Source organism: Protopterus annectens, chromosome 2.part1, assembly GCF_019279795.1.
Source record: "Protopterus annectens isolate FY-2018-M chromosome 2.part1, PAN1.0, whole genome shotgun sequence".
Classification (NCBI taxonomy): domain Eukaryota; kingdom Metazoa; phylum Chordata; order Ceratodontiformes; family Protopteridae; genus Protopterus; species Protopterus annectens.
In genome coordinates, this window is record NC_056729.1 from 1,565,134,958 (window position 1) to 1,565,152,639 (window position 17,682).

Genomic DNA, 17,682 nt, shown 5'->3' on the forward strand with positions numbered 1-17,682 from the left:
ATATGCAGACCCTGAGGACTCTGGTGTCAAAACTTTTGCTGAGTTCCTTGTTGGATGGAAAACAGTTCTGCAAAAGACTGCTGTGTTGATTAATTTGCCAATAAAGATCTGGTCATACAGTAGTTGCTACATAACTAACCTTTCATCTGTCAGTTACATAAGACGTTTTTTGTATATAAGTAAGTACTAGGCTAGCTGACCTTGTGGGCCATCTTAAGGGTTCTATGTTCAGCCATCGAATGGGCTAACCATCAAACGGCTGAACTTCGAACATTAAGCATCGAAAGTTCACTCACTGAACTTTCATTTCATCGACAGGATAAGTAACTACTTGCCCAACATTTCCCTGCCTCACACATGAAAGTGTTTCAAACCCACCAAGATGGGGGCTTTGCTCCCCCCCCCACAGCCCTTACTATATATACCAACTCCAAGACGGCACTACAGTGGAGAAGAAGGGTTTGAAACACTTCCGGGTTGCTTATCCTGTTGATGAAATGAAGGTTTGCTGAGTGAACTTTCGATGCTTATTGTTCAGTGTTCAGCCATTCAATGGTTAGCCCATTCGATGGCTGACAATAGACCCATTTTTAGCCTAGCCAATTTCCCTTTTTGTGCTTATAATATAAGTATTTAACCTAGGTCACCAAATTTTTTTCTCAGATTTTGCCAAAACAGCATGGGTTTACCACAGGCAATCTGGCTGCAAAAGTACAGAAGCTGACAAAAGGTTTTAAAATAAATTCTGCTGGCCTGGAAATAATGATTCATATCAGTTATTGAACAGTGTTTTGAATTATTTACTGAGGAAATTATTGTGCAAAATAAGTAATAGAACAACTTCTCATGAGTATTAAAGTGTCACACACTCTACATGCAAAAACAAGAGCCTGTCAGAACAGGAACTCTTCCCATAACTTCCATTTCTCTTCTATGTTATTTACTCCACCCTTTTATCTCTTTTTTTTCCCAGACACCTTTATTGAGCTATCACTTGTGGTGTAAGCAAATTTACATTCATATAAAAGTAATCACACTATAATTAACATGAACATTTTACTTGGCATTGATTGCTATACATCATATACCTATTATTTTATCTTTGATACAATATTCACTACTTCAGGTATAGATGGTTTAGATTTTGATTTCCATTTTCTAGTAAATTATTCCTGCTATTGGTAAGGCAGCTGATGTCTATCCTAGTGATGGACAGGGGAACTGATTGCACTTGAACATCACAAAAACTGATGTCAAATTGCATTATCAACTGGACAGACATGTGAGAAGTGACAGGCAGTGGGGCATGACTGACACTGGGCTGGAAGCATCTGACATCAGACACGGGGGTCAGGTTGATGTTTTTAAGCATTTAATAGAAGTTGCTGTCCTAAGCAGTCAGTCTCCAACACACAGATGGGTGTATGTCTGATCAGAAGTAGGGGGAAGACAAAACAGAAGGTAGGCACCAGTGATGCTTCCACAGAAGGAAAAGCAGGAGCAGGTGCTGGTTATGGTTCACTGTGGGGGGCTGTGTCTGGGGTTCTTCCACATTTAAGGTAAGCAGCTGAGTGCAGGAATCATATAACTCTTCTCCTTAATCTTATGCAGTTTGGAAAATGTATCTTTCAGAAGGCAGTCAGGTCTTCCAGTCTCTCCTGATTCTGATGCGATTAACCTGTACACATTAATTTTGTTTATTGATTGATTTATTAAGGTTTGATAATCTTGTAGTCAGGCTGATTCATACTGGACAAATTTCAACCACTGGGGACAAGAAAAAAGAAATACAAAAAAATACATATTCAGATATAAAAACACTTGATGCAAACCAAATTTAAGCCTAAAGCAGATGCCCTATGCTAACCTTCTAAAAAAAACTCCAGCTATACTCTATCGCATATCGTCTCCTCAGAGGCAATCTGTGCTTAACATACAAGGCCATGTCAAACTCAGAGCTGTTGGACATGCTACACTTAACGAAATCCCAGTCCCTTAGAGCCACATGCTCCAGGGATCTAAACCTTGTCATGACCATGAACAAAACATGCTGGAGGGATAGGTTCCTGACCCAGAGACTCCCCAGACTCTGGAATAGACTGCCCATACATGTCAAGCAGAGTACCTCTTTGGTCCTCTTCAAAAGGAATCTTGACGATTGGATAGGAGATAAGAAATTCACCCTGGGGAACACGTAAGTCACCCTGCTAGACAGGAGTCCAGGGAAGTAAATATTGTGGGAAGAAATAGGGAATTGTTATGGCTAGGCTTGTATAGGCTCTAGGGCCGATAGCCTAGTACCAACCTATGAACCTATAAGTATTGATTCATAGGACAATACTAGGCTATTGGCCCGGAGACCCTTATAAGCCTAGCCAAGAATTTCACGCATGTTCCCACAAAGTCAGCACCTGTTTTCCCTGTCCATCAGGTACACGGGTGGGATCCCATGGGGTATATTTTCTGTTTTCCATCTAGTCATCCAGGTTCCTCTTAAAGCGGGCTAGTGAGGTACTCTGCTTGACATGGAGAGGAGTCTATTCCACAGATGGGGGAGTCATTGGGACACAAATCTATCTCGCCAACAAGTTCTGTTAATGTCACAGATCAGGTTGAGACCTTGCGTGTGGATTGTGCGAGTGGAGTTTGACTTACAGATGTGCAGCAACTCCGTCAAGGCTGAGTCCAAGATGCCCTTGTATGCCAGACACAGGTCATCTTTGAGTAGTCTGTATGAGACTGAGTAGTAGAGGGACAGGGCTTTTACCCTATCTATCTGAATAGGATAGGTGTTTTGGGACCCTGGATTTTCCTGGTCAGGAACTTCTGTGTTCTCTCCAGCTGCTGTATGTGCATGGCAAGGTACATGCCGAAGGGGACATTGCACTCAATAATGGGTCTGATAAGAGAGGACTACAGGGGTGTTATAACCTCCTTGTTCCTGGATGAAATACCCTTACTTATGAGGTGGACCATGTAGAAAGCCTTCTGTACAACGAAGGCAATGTGGTGGTGAAAAGTCAGGTTGCTGTCAACCTGGGTGCCCAAGTCTGTCACGAATGATTGCATGCTTAGTACGTTGTTATTAATGTGATTAGTGGGGACGCCGTTTTTCCCAAAGGGGATAATGATGCATTTCTTGGCATTCAGTTTGAGGCCATGCTTCTGGCACCAGTCATTAGTTTGGTTAAGGCCCTCTTGGAGGATGTTCACATCACTATGGGAATTTATGACAGTGCTCAGCTTGCAGTCATCTGCAAACTTGGTTAGCCACAGACCACTGGTTTGGGTTTGCACCTCAGAAAAGTATATCCCAAACAGTAGAGGCCCCAAGATCGATCCTTGGGGTACACTGCTTGTTACAGGTTTACTACTAGAGGTGGCTTCCCTATTTTGACTGAGTGGGTTCCATCAGTGAGCCAGTTAGCTACCCATCTGGTAACATATGGGTTGATGCCTTGTTGAAAGAGTTTATCTGTTACGCCCGAGTGGGGAATAGTGTCGAAGGCTTTGGCTAGGTCAAGGTAGGTGGTGTGCACTGTCTTGCCCTCATCCATGGCTTTGGTGTCTGTTTCAAAGAAGGCAACCAAGTTTAACAGGCATGATCTCCCTTTGACAAAACCAGACTATGTGGGATCAAGCGTTTGGAGGTTGCCAATGTCCTTGTTTATAAGGTCCATGATAATGCGTTCCATGGCCTTACAGATCAGACTAGCTAAGTTGATGGGCCTATAATTGCCTGGTCAGTGGATGCTCCACCTTTGTTCAGAGGGATGACAGTGGCTGTCCTCCATTCTACTGGGAAGAAGCCGGTGCACAGGCATTGGTTGAATAGGGTGCCTAGTGGTGCTGAGAGCTCTTGCCTGAGTTCATGTAGGACACAGCCAGAAATGTTGTCAAGTCCCATGGAGGCTGTATCTTTTGCCTTTGAGAGGGCATTAGTAACCTGCTCCCTAGTTATGAGGGGAGGGGGGCAGGTGCTGGGGATCTCCTGATTTACTGATTGGGGGGCAGGGGAGTGAAGTTTTCACTGATGATGCGGATTATAGGTATACTCTGTGTATATTCAGTAACAAGTTAAAGGCAGGGCATGAATTTGATGTAGAGAGAGAAAGACCTGAAGGGTGCACTTTAATGTGGGCACATTTATTTACATATGAAATTAATTTAGTTTTTGTGCAGTTGGTATGTATCCTTACTCTACCTTTGTGAACGTGAAGCAGAAACATTAATTTAATACCTCTGCTTTTTAAAAACATTTTCTGCTCGAACTCTGTTTTAGCTTCAATTTTTTATTGTCTTTGCTTCCATTCACAGCTATAAAAAGTTAAATTTCCCTTCCTGATTGGGATAGTTCATTAGCTACTTGACCATTTACTTTTCTAACTGGTAACCCTGTTTGTTTTTTGTTTTAAGTTCTGCATTACTCTCTTCTCCTTCTGTATTCCCTTATAATTCTTAAGTACTGTATTTCATTCCTTCAGAGTCAACTTTGATCCTCTTTGAAGGACTTTATTATTACTTCTTTGTATTATGTGTATGTTCAGGTTGCCAACATTTTTAAAGAATCCCCACTGTTTAGCAGGTCTGTATTATATTATCGAAAGGAACGAATCTGGAACGGCTTAAACATCGAAATTGCCATTTATTGAAATCACGTTTGTGGGGGGCTGTGCCCCCCCACCCACTAATTATATATACCAACTCCAAGATCGCACTACAGTGAGGAAAGGGCAAAATTCCCAATCTTCCCTGTACCGCAATCTCACAAAAAAGAAATCAATGAACAGCAATTTCAATATTTAAACCGTTCGAGATTCATTCTTTTCGATAATATAATATAGACCCTGTTTAGCCTCATGGAATCAGCACATGGATATATGTTCTGAAGACATTCACTTTATGAAAACTTGCTTAATGTTTTTCCTTTTTGCTACTGCAGTAGCCTATAAATTGTGTCTTGCCAAGGGCGCAGTACCTGGCCACCTTACCAAAGCTCTAACTCCCCTACCTCTCACTCACTTTGGCTGCTGATAGTAAGTACCCGTTTTGGAGGGAAGTATATTAGCAACCATACTGAGGTTAATCTTTGGTATTTTATTGGGACCTCAAGAAGAAGCATCTCTCAGGTTCTAGAGGAGCAGCATTTAGTGAAAAGGTCTTCCCTAACTGATAAGACCCCTTTCTCTCATAAATATTTTTTGGAATATTTGTGTTATTATTGATCTACTTTAATATATATATATATATATATATATATATATATATATATATGTATATCTATATATATATATATATATATATATATATATTTTTTTTGTACAAAAACAGCTTGTTTTATGCTATTCTGCCTTAAGAGTACTGGCTTTCCTCACTGATTATATGTTCTTCTGCTCTGCTTCCTTGGCTTAATATTTAGTATTTGGGCTATGCTTTTACAGTCAGAATGATTGTTTTTTCTTGCTTGTTATGTTTTTAACAGACTTGGAATGTTTTTTCATTTCTGATGAAATAAATGTTCTGTAATGTTTCTGACTTAAAGTTTAAAGTCTGAGTGGCACAATTTTCAGTGTACTGCTTGTGTTTACTAGTAATGGGAAGGGAAGTGCGTTTGGTGCTTACTAGTGAATACTTAACTTCTCCCAGTGTTACTGAGCTTGCTGTACCGGTAACGAGGTTTCTTCTTTGTCGACAGCATGTATAATATTATGGGTCCTTTTTCTTCCAATCTCCTTATACCTAAAAGAAAAAAAAAAAAACAAGTAAAATTATTGTCTTAGCCTATGGTTAGTGACTCTGGTGTGGCTAAAGACTGTTCCACAAGCCGCTTTGCCTCGACTCTCTCTCTGGTTTAGCTGTAATGACCACTAAGGACTGGGGGTTAGACATGTTGTCCTCAGGGGCTGTTCAAATACTTGTTACAGGTATGGAAGAACCAAACACTTAATGTGTACAAGAGTTGTCAGGTGAAAGAGAACTTTTGCCAGGGACCATGGGATGTCCCCTGACCATTCTCCTAATAGGGATATTCCTAGGGGGGGGGGAATTAATTACAGGGTAGGTGATTGAATTGTTTCTGTATATAAGTCAGATGTATCTTTGGCTAAGAGTGTTTTGCAGTCATTCAGATCTAGGAACTGTTTGCCATTTCACATTACAGGAATTTCCAGAGAATATTATGTGTTTGCCGAGGATGAGGATTCTGAAATAGACATGGGTGATCCCCATCAGGAATCCATCGCCCAGAATTCTGACACTTCAGATAATGAACTTAAAGTTAATCCAGGACATTTTTTTGCCTTTGCTAAGACTGTTGATAGATTCAGGGATGTTTTTTTGTTGGGAGTACACAGGGGCTTCCCAGAAATGGGCTGATTTTATAATCCATTAGAGGACAGGGTTCCCAATTCTGCATTTATTCTTCCCATTTTGCCAGCTCTTGAAGACACTTTTAAAGCTGCTTGCAAGGCTCTGAACTGACTGGCTGTAGTTCCAAAGAAAAGCTGGTAAGTAGTCTAGGGTCTGTCCAGATTATAAATGTCTTTATTTTCAACTGTCAGCTGACCCTGCTGCAATAATTCCAGCAGCAACAGTAAAGTAGAAGTCTTTGGCTGCCTCTAACCCAGTACCCTGTAATAAGGAGAGCAAGTGGTTACACAAACAAGGTAAGAGACTGTTTGCTTCTACTATGCTAGCCTTTAAGATCTTAAGGTATTAGGGCTATATGTTGAAGTTTGTGTTAAAATGTGCTTATAGTTAGGAAGAATGTGCTGCTTAATTTGACTCCAGAAGACAGGTCATATTTGAATCTGAATGTTTTACTTGACTCAAGTTTCTAAACATATACTGAGAATTGTGTATGATTATGCTGACACTGTATCTAGAGCTTCTGCTTCTCCTGTAATATTGATTGATTGGTTGCGTAATCAGATATTTTCTGATTATTTGAAGTCTGAAATTTTTAATTCTGCACTTAGCCCGGGCCTGGAGATACACAGATCCTAAAACAGTGGGTTAACAGAGGTAAATTGATGCATAGTGTCTATAAGAATTTTTAGGTACACAGGTTCTACCCTAACGAGGCCGCTTCTAAGTCCTTTAGATGGCAGAACAAACAAAAATCCCAGACTAATAACAAACAAGCCCCTAAAAGAAAATGGCAGGAGGATAACTCTTCCAAACCAAATAAAATCAAGCACCAGCTGATGAATGACTGTGCTGGGAGTCTGCTTACCTTACCCACACCTCCTGCCCCACCTGTCTCACTTTGACTGACCTTCAACCACTTAGCCTGGGGTCAGATGGTTTCAGACAAGTAGTGGTTGAATGTAATTCGGGAAGGGTTCACTTGGCAAAGAGTGGATCTTCACCTCCTTTCAGGGGAGTTCCCTCACATTGACCAAATCAGAGAGACCTCTTTCCCCCAGTACAACAACATATGTCATAAGCAATGGTCATAGAACCAGTACCTGCAAATAACATGGGCAAAAGTTTTTATTCCAGGATATTTTTGTTACCAACAAAACAGCACATGTGGTGACCTGTATTAGATCTGTGTTTTTTCGACCTTCATGTGAAAGTTTCAAAACTCAAGATATTTGTCTTCATATACCTAACCCTCAAAGATTCAGGAAATTTCTAAGGTTTGCTGTATTCACAACAACTTTTATAGACTTTCTGCTGGTACTTTGCCAATCACAGGTGTCTTGCAAAGAAAGTAGCAGCTCTGTTTTCTAAATATTTGTGTCAGCTGCTTAAAGATGGCTTTTTGTATGCTTCCATTAAGTTTTATCTTATAGCCAACTTAGTATGTCTGCCTATGGACTTCCCCCTCCTTTTTCTATATTTGTGATCAAACAGTTTCTGAAAGGAGTGTTGCACATGAGACTGTCTCGTAAGAAAATTCTGTCTCATTGGAGCTCTTAAAAAAAACTGACCTAAACCCCTTATGAACCAACGTGTCAGGCTGACTTGCATTTCATTACTTGGAAAACTGTTTTGCTTGTTGCTCTGATATCTGCAAGACAAGTATTTAAGTTGCAAGCTGTCTTTGTGATTAGTCAGTATCGATCAGTGCACTATCCCAGTAAGCAAATATAAATAAATCATGCACTAATCCTTCATTTTTATTTAAACAATTTTCTGAGTTTACCTTGAATCAGGCTGTCAATCTCCCCGTTTTCTGCCCAGAGCCAAAAAACAAGGGAGAACAGATTCTACATATATTGGATGTGCTCAGGAAGCTCTGAAGTACCACTGTCACAGATCCAAGTCCTTAAGGAAGGCTAAACTGCTGTTTGTTTCCTATGCTGGGACTAAGAAAGGCCAACCTGTGTTTGAACAGACTATATCCAGAAGTCCTCTGCTATTGTTCTTTGCTATTCCCACCCTGGTGTAACTGTTTCATGCTAAGTTAAGTCAGATTCTACCAGGCTCTTTGTCCTTTTTGGTGACATACTGGAAAGGGGTGAACTAAAGAAGTGTTCTAGAAACAGCTACTTGGTCCTTTGTTCATAATTTCACAAAGCACTATAAATTTGATTCCTTCTCTAGGTCAATGACAGGCTTTGCTAGGACCCATTCTCCAGGGGTTCTTAGACCCTTATCCTTCCTCCCCTCAGGTAGGATAAGCTTTGGGAATCTAGCCATAGGCTACTGCAACAGTGAAAATAAAGAATATAGTATAGTTGTATAAGTTCTGCTTACTCATAACAGTACACATCCGAATTTCTTCACTGCTGCAGTAGCTGCACCCACCCCACCCCCTTTGTAATTAGTTGAGATGGAAAATAACGTCCTTTGTTAGTTATTGTTGTCTGACTTTTATCATGATTATTGATTGATGGTTGGTGGCTCAGTATGAGTTTTCCTTTCTTTCTCAGGGCAGTAAAATCCTAAACATTTAAGTCACTCTGCTGAAAGGCTTCCCTCCAAAAAGGGTGCAGCCTGGTAGCAGCCAGAGTGAGTGAGAAGGAGGGAAGTTAGAGCTTTGGCAAGCTGGCCAAGTGCTGTGTCTTTGACAGGACTCTACCCATATGCTACTGCACGACTGAAGAAATTCAAGCAACTGCTGTTATGTATAAGCAGGACTTGCATGACTGTACTTTCTGTTAATATCAGGAGTAACCTTTTTAAGCATATGCTACAAAATCAGAGCTATGTATTCAGTAGTCTAGAACACTGCATTTAGACAGAAAATCAAAAGCAATACTTATGTAAGTGTTAATAAACCATTTTCTCCCAGGGATGATTTTATATATATATATATATATATATATATATATATATATATATATATTTTTTTTATCTGTTTTACTCCTCCTCCCACCAATAATCAAGTCCATATCCCTCTCTGACCCCACAGTAGTTTAGGGCACCAGAAGAGGGAGGTCAGAGATGGAGATCTTAGCTATCATCCACAGGTTCATAGGCTCATAGGTAGGTACTAGGCTATTGGCCCTAGGGCCTATATAAGCCTAGCCAAACGGTACCGTGGCTTTTGCCACCCAAGAAAATTATTTTCCTGTGTCCCTGTCAAGCAGAGCCAAGGAAGTGATCCTCGAGGTGAATTTCCTATCTCCCATCCAATCATCAAGATTTTTCTTGAAGAGTGCTATTGAGGAGCTTTGTTTGATATAGATAGGTAGTTTGTTCCAGAGTATAGGAAGTCTCTGGGACAGGAATCTCTGGGTTTGACATAGCTTTGTATGTTAGGCAGAGATCGCTTCTGAGTAGGCGATATGCGACAGAGTAAAGTTGGAGTTTTTTGAGACGGTCTGCGTAGGGCATCTGTTTGAGGTCAGTAATCCTCTTTGTGAGGTATTTCTATGGCCTTTCCAGTTGTTGTAGATGTCTTGTGAGATACATACCAAAAGGGACGTTGTACTCTATAATGAGTCTAATGAGTGATGAGTAGAGGGGAACAATGACCTCTTTTTTCCTGGATGAGAAACCTTTTGTGATGATGTGTGGCACGTAGAAGGATTTCCTGACTACTGTGGCGATGTGTGTACAAACCTGAATTGGGTAGGGTCCAGAGTTTAGAGATTACCAATGTCATTGTTTATAAGTTCCATGATGATACGTTCCATAGCCTTGCAGACAAGGCTCATCAGGCTAACCGTTGCTGTGCGCCATTCAGTGGGCACAAAGCCTGAGGTGAGGCTATGATTGAACATGGTACTTAGGTGGGGTGCCAGTTCGTTCTGTAGTTCATGTAGAACACAGCCTGGGATGTTGTCATGTCCCATGGATGCTGTATCCTTGGCTTTGGAGAGTGTTTTTTTTTACCTGTGCGGCCGTGATTACAGGAACTTTGCATTCTTCCGGTATAGAGATGGGCCCTTTAGGGAATGAGAGAGGGGTAAAGTTAGCACTGAACCTATCTGCCAGGATGTTGGCAATATCCGTTGGTTCTGTATATTTAGTGTCACTGTGCTGTAACTTGGAGCAGATCTGAGTGTTGCCATTGAGATTCTTAACATAGGTATAGAATGCTTTGTGGTTGTCTTTAGAATCAGTGGCGATTTTGTTTTCATAACTAGCTTTGGAATATTTTATGAGGGATCTCAGCTTCTTACTGAGGCTGACCACGGAGTTCCGCCAATCATGGGATTTTACTCTTTTTTGCAACAGTTTCTTTCTTCTGTTGTAGAGTTTGTTTTATGGCAGGGGAGCACCAGATTGGCATCTGTTTTTGGGGGATAGCATCTTGGTTCTGTTAGGGATTTCACGATCCATGCATTTATGTAAGTGCTTATAAAGTGCAATTGTATAGGATTCAGCAGTCGTACCGCTATTGTCCGTCAGCATGGGTGTCGTGAAGTTTGCCACTTCTGTCTTAAGAAGCATGAAGTTGGCTTTGGAGAAATTTTTTTATGGTGGCTTCCCTAATGGGGGGTGGGGGTGGGATGTGGATGTCTAGGGTGATTTGCTTGTGGTCAGATCTGACCAATGAGTAATTGAACTCTGGTGTGGAACACCAGTTGCCCATGCTGGTAATGACCAGGTCTAGGATATTGCTGCCCCTGGTGGGGCTGTGGATAAGTTGATCCAAGGCGTTGGAATTTATGAATTCCAGAAAATGTTGAGCACAAGAGTTGGTACATGAGGAGTTTTCCCAGTTAATGGTGGGGTAGTTGAAATCGTCCATTATTAAGGTGTTAGGTTGTACACTAATATTTTCCAGTGTATCAATAAATGAGGAGTGGGAATCCTGGGGCATGGTGGGGGATCTGTAGCAAGCTACAATTTGGATTGTGGTCTTGCCCAGAATTAATTGCACTTGGATAATCTCGGATGCATTATGCTGAGCAACTAGCCTGGAGGTGTGGATATCCTTAATGAATATGGGCACGCCTCCGCCTTTAGTGCTTCAGTCCAGGTTAGGTGGCCAAAATAGATGGCCAGGTAGATGTTGAGATGCTTTATACCTGTAACAGCCCCTTCCCCCCTTGGCTGGAAAGTGTGTTGCAGTGTTTGATGCACTGATATCAATACAGTTTCATTTTTCAGCACACACTCTTGGTGGGTACATCTCCCCTAAATTCCCTAGGTGTAGGTACTGCAATTCCAGCCTTCTGCTGGTGGAGCTGTTGTGCCAGCTCTCCAGCTATACCAAAACCCCCAAGATAGGCATCTGCCATTTATTCCCAGTTCTCCCCAGCCATATTTTCCCCATCCTGGCCACTAATCAAACTTGGGTCACCAGGGGAATAGCCAGTGCCATAAAGCTTTATGACAGAGAGCCAGCTTGTTACACAAAAAAATGACTGAGCACTTTATTAACGCTGATACAGCATGTCTTTACAGTGGCAGTAGAAGTTATGTTTTGTAAGTGGACTTGCCTTATTATTGCAGTGTTTCTTTGTAGCTATAGACTTCTTAAAAATTGGAGGAATTTGCCAATATTAGCCATCAGTGTTCTTTTCAAAGCTTGAATTTGTGATGTTTTAAACTAAATGTGTAATGCAAATCTGAGTTCTAAAATTGATTCAGTTTACAAGTTTGCTCATAACATATGCATTTCGCTACTTCCAAGCAATGTTGCTGACTTCATAAAATGTACAGCAAAAAAGAAGTTTAAGGTGTCATGTTTCTCTTCATTTTTCAGGTGTTGGTGCTATGACTTGGTCTCCATTAGCTTGTGGAATTATTTCAGGAAAATATGATGGCGGAATACCCCCCTATTCTAGAGCATCACTAAAGGTAATGCTATATACCCAAAAACTTATATATTTTTTTCTTAAATCAGAAGGCAGCATGTGAGCATCTGAACACAACTAATACGGATTATATTTATTTTTTATTTATTTGTGTATGCATTTATTTATTGACATTTGATTACTGGGAAAGTCCAACTGGGTAGGAGCCCATTTTCAGTGGAGTCCCAGAGAGAAAAACTCCAAAGTATTACAAAACATTTTAAGAATAATGCTACAGGCTTTAAAAATCATACAAAAACAAATACAGTTTAAATAATTATACCAAATTAGACATAATATGGAAACAAAAATTGGTTAAGATACATGACCTGATGTTGTCAATTTCCATTGTATCTTCAGCTGATGGGTTCAGAACTGATCCTCAATCCGACTCAGCTGTTACTAAAGTTCGTGACAACCAAAAACTCTTGAGCTACCCCCTTACCCATAATGCACCAACACTGAGTTACCTCAGATCTCATTTGCTGCTTTCCGTGAAAGACATGGTTGACCTTGCTCTCAAGCTTTTTTCAGATAGGTGATAACTATTATCTTCTCATTTCATATATTTTCTAATATTTCTAATACTTCATGCCCTTTGCCGTCATAGGACATTGTAATTCTTTATCATAGTTGGTAATTGTACTTTTACTTTGTCTATCAGACTATATTGTTATTGTCAGCAATTTTGTTTCCTTTTTACCATTCTACACTCAGTGTAGCCTTTTATTACCATTGATTGTAGTTTTCTTCTTCCCCTTTTTCTTTCCAAACAAACAAACAAAAAAAACTGTTCTTACATAAATTTTCCTTTCTATATAGTCTTTAGTATTATGGCGGAAAAAGGCCCTGCTGGGTTTAAAAAGTGTGTTAAATGCGGGCACAAACTACCAATGTCAGGTGCCCACAATATGTGTGTTTATTGCCTTGGGTCTTTACATCTGCAAGAAAATTGTTCAGTCTGCCATGGTTTCAATCCAAGGGCTTTAGTAGAAAGTAAAAATAAACTTATATTGAAAGTTTATTACCATCTGCTTTTGGAAAGGCAATATCTGGGGCTCAATCTCACAAAAGTAAAGAGTTGAGGCCTTTCTTTCTGAAACCATCCATCTCATCCACCCCGGTTTTGGAGCCATCTAGGGAAAGACATAAGCTGGATCTGGTAAGATCCAAAACTTCCTTGCCCTTGGATCTGAAAAAGAAAAAGGTGCTGGACCCCGACTACCTCAGATCCGACAAAAAAGATATCAGATCCAACTGACTTGAGCCCTATATTTCTTCCCAGGACAAGATATTTGCCATCCATTGAGCCACTGCCTTCAAGGATGCCTTCACACGTTTTGGAGTGTCACCGAGCCAAATCTCCCTGTATTATTTCAACTTGTACTTCCAGAAGTTTGATGGAGAAAGATGTGGAAAAAAGTGGTGCAGATGATCCTCTCAGCACAGAGTCAGACGGATGTCTTAGCGGCTCCTACCACTTCAGGTCAGGAGGTACATCCTTCGATTACACCCCCACTTCAAGTTCCTCCTCTGATTCCTTCAGCTGTTTCAGAGTCGCTGGATCTAAGCCTTCTGGGTCCATTTGGCTGAGATCCAAAGATAACAATATCTTTGGATCCGAAGCTTACTCTGGGTGCACCGGTTCTGTCGGATCTGAAGATTCCCTGTCCGATACAAGGTATTGGAGTCAACTCCAAAGTTGTCTGAGCCTTCTCTGCACCTTAGAGCTTCTGCAATGGATAGCTCAGCTCCGACTTTCTCCTTGGAGAGATTGCTTTCAGAGCTGGGGAGGACAGCAGTCGAAAAGCTTGCCTTTTTGGAGCTGAGGTCTTCTCTTTCTACAGAGCAATCAACCTTCAAGGTTGTGAAGAGGGTGTTTTCTGCCCCAGCAGTACAGAAGAATCCAGCCCCCTCGGATCTTCAACCTTCTACCTTGATGTCTCTGTGCTTGGAGCTTCATCACTGTTTACCACAGGGATATCTAGTCCAACACCCCAAGGCTTCCCAGCAGGGTATTACGGTTTCTTCTGATGCCTCCCCGGAGCATCCCACTGCAGAGGTCCCACTCTCCTCAAGAGTCAGTCATGGAAGATATGGACTTTGATGAAGGTGAAAGGTCCCCATGGCTACCTGAAGATGTCTCATTTGGAGGCATCCTTGAGATCCTAAAACAGGTGGTTGGACGTCCAGCAGCCCTTCATCTGAGGAATCAGTATTCCTGGAGGCTTTCAGTACTGGCCCATGTACCTCCTGGGTTACTCTGCCCACCCACGAGTTTATTGATTTGGTCTCTCAGCGGGTGTGAAAGGAACCTGACACAGTTGAACCCATACCCAGGAGACTGGGCAAGATTATGGCACCACTGTCAGATAAGGATTTTTTATGGTAAAGGGGTGCCCTTTGATGCCATAGTCGTGGCTGCGGCCACCAAAATGGAATTTGCTGAAGAGAGTCCCACTGTTCATCCCCCTAACAGAGTGTCTAGAGTGGTGGACAGGTTTGGGAAGCATGTCTATGCTTCAGTGACCTTTGCCTTAAGCTCGCTGAATTATTTGGCACATTTTACAAGGTTACAGAGGGATTTGATTAAGAGACTGCGAATTACCCCCTCAGGATTCGTTTCTAAAGAGGACTAACCATCTGTGACTTCTCAGCTGGATACCCTGCAGTGGGTGCACATTTTTTGAACCCCTCAGAGATCATTTTCAAGGAATCAATGAGGTGGTCAAAAGATGTGGTTTAGGATGTCCCATGGTCCTTTCCAGGACACAGGTGGAAGAACTGCCCCCAGGGGAAGGGGGGAACTCCAGTGGTCGACGACACCCCTGTGGCAGAGGAGACCAGAAAAAACAGGGGTCCAGAGATTCTTTCTTGGACAGACCCTACCAGTGCCCCTGAAAGGAGGCCAGATTGCCTACCTCTGGAGGCAATTGGGGGTCCATTATCCCTGCACCAGAGAGTCTGGCTAGACATAACAACAGATACTTGGATGCAGAGGATTATTTCCAGAGGTTATGTAATACCCTTGTCCCTTCCACCTCCACTCGCAAGGGAAATCCCCAATGTTCCAACCAGTCAGGGGGAAGTAGCAGCAATTCAGATATAAAAGCTACTAGAAAAATTTAAAAAGAGTCATCCAAGAGGTCCCACCAGACCAGATAGAGTCCGGAACTTACTCAGTGTTCTTTTTAATGCCAAAGAAAATAGGGGACTGCAGACCATTTTTGGATCTCAGCAACTGGAGCAAATCAGTTCGGCAGACCATGTTTAGTTTGGTCACTGACAACTGGGTGTGCTCAACAGACCTTCAGGATGCATACTGGATCCAGAAGGTGTTTGTGCTTCTGGCCGGGAGACAGTCATTACCAGTTCAGAGTTTTGCCCTTTGGTTTCACCATAGCCTTTAGGGTGTTCACCAAATGTATGGCAGTAGTAGTAGCTCACTTGAGACTGCAGGGATTCCGGGTGTTTCCATATGAAGACAACTGGCTTATTACCACCCCAACCAGGCATCAATTGATAAAGGCAAGAGATCAGGGTTCTCCAGACTTGTTCTCATCTGGGAATAACCATAAACTATGACAAGTCTCAACTGGACCCAACTCAAAATTTGGAATTTGTATGAGCACTTTTCAAAACAAAGTCAGTGATAGCTTCACTGCCTACCTCAAGGATTCAAACTATAAGATCACAGGTCAGAAAAAATAATCTGCAGTACTAAGATTTCAGCCGGATTGGTCCTTCAAGCTCTAGGATCAATGTCAGCAGCAGTGACACTAGTACCTTTAGTCAGATTTTACATGAGGATTCTCCAATGGATACTAGCAACACAATGGTCAATACTTCACCAACCCATTTCAACTGCGATACGAATCACTCAGACATGCAAGAGAGATCTTAGGTGCTGGATTCAGTCAGATAAGGTTCTACAAGGCCATCTGTTCATTCCCTCTCAGCCCAAGACCATGGATGCTTCCTAGTTGGGGAGAGGTGGAGCATTTTCTGGGGTAAACAGTCCAAGGCATTTGGTCCTCTGAAGAGGCCAACTTGCATATCAGTGTCCTAGAGATGAGAGCAGTGCTTTTAGCATTGCAGGCCTTGCAAGATGCTCTCCCTTCAAGGACAGTTGCAGTTGAAATGGACAGTATGTCAGTAGTTTGGTACATCAACAGACACAGAGGGACCAGTCATACCCCTTTGGTGGAAAAGTGTTCAGAGAGTAGCAATGGGCAATCTCATCCAGCCGCTTTCTCATAGCAACACACATTCTGGGGAAGTCCACTGTGATAGCAGACAAACCGCTAAGGAGCATTCTTTTATCTCACGAGTGGTCTCTCAACAAGAACATGACAGAAATTATTTTTCATCAATGGGGCCAGCCTTGCTGCAATTTTTTTGCTTCTCCCTAAACTGCAAATGCAGCAGGTATTTTGCCCTAATCCCCCCAGAGGGACAATCACCAAGGGATACTCTACTTTTCGATTGTCTCCTAGTCTACTTTATGCCTACACACCAATACTATTAATTCCAAAATTTCTCCAGAAAACTGTCAAATTGAAGAAAAAAGTCATCCTGATTGCACTACACTGGCCTCGACAGATTTGGTTTCACTTCCCTTGGCCTCACTTACTTCACCAACCTTGAATTCTGGATCTGTCTCCAGATCTCCCGTCTCATCCAACGACCATGATCCATTCCGACATTTGAAATCTTAGGCTGATGGCCTGGTTTCTCCATTTCCATTAACAGCCAGACAACTGATGCTCTCTTCCCTTCTCCAACATATTCTTTTATCTTCCCATAAACCTACAACAAGAAAATTTTGTATAAGTAAATGGAAAAGATTTGTTTACTGGGCACAGCAAAATCATGTTGAGCCATTTTCAGCTCCGATACATAACATATTTGAGTTTTTAGCCTTATTTTGTAAAGAAGGCGCTGGTTCCTCAACCATTAAAGTTCAGTTAGCAGCAGTATCAAATTTTTACACTGGATTTGAAGGTTCTTCAGTGGCCTCTCTCAAATTGTGCAGAGCTTTCTTGCAAGGCACTCTGCTTTTGAGAACTCCATTTAAGGACCCTACTCCTCCATTGGATCTCAGTCTGGTGCTGCAAGCTCTAATACATTCCCCCTTTGTACCAACAGCTAAATGTGGCCTGAAGTGTCTTACCTGGAAAACTTTTTCTAGTAACCATTACCTTTGCTAGATGAATTTCAAAGATTCAAGCCGTGTCTTCAAAACCTCCATACTTAATGTTTCACAAGGATAGAGTGATGCAGCGAACTAATGCCTCCTCCTTTCCCAAGGTGGTGTCAGAATCTAAAATCAATAAATGCATTAATTTTCTAATATCCTTCCCTGATTTTGCAAACAAGGGTGAATACATGTTACATTTATTGTATGTTCACAGACAATTACATTTTTACCTGTATAGAACAAAAGACATCATAGGTAGGTACTAGGCTATTGGCCCTA

At 41.7% G+C, this 17,682-nt stretch overlaps 1 protein-coding gene across 2 annotated transcripts in view; it reads left to right on the forward strand.

The window, feature by feature from the left end:
- Window positions 1-17,682, forward strand: part of KCNAB2 (potassium voltage-gated channel subfamily A regulatory beta subunit 2) — a 1,357,533-nt gene that overhangs the window by 1,195,469 nt on the left and 144,382 nt on the right. For both annotated transcript variants that reach the window (XM_044063012.1, XM_044063011.1), the window contains one exon: window positions 12,113-12,207. In XM_044063012.1, coding sequence (XP_043918947.1) covers window positions 12,113-12,207 — 95 coding nt within the window. The remainder of the gene's footprint in view (window positions 1-12,112; window positions 12,208-17,682) is intronic.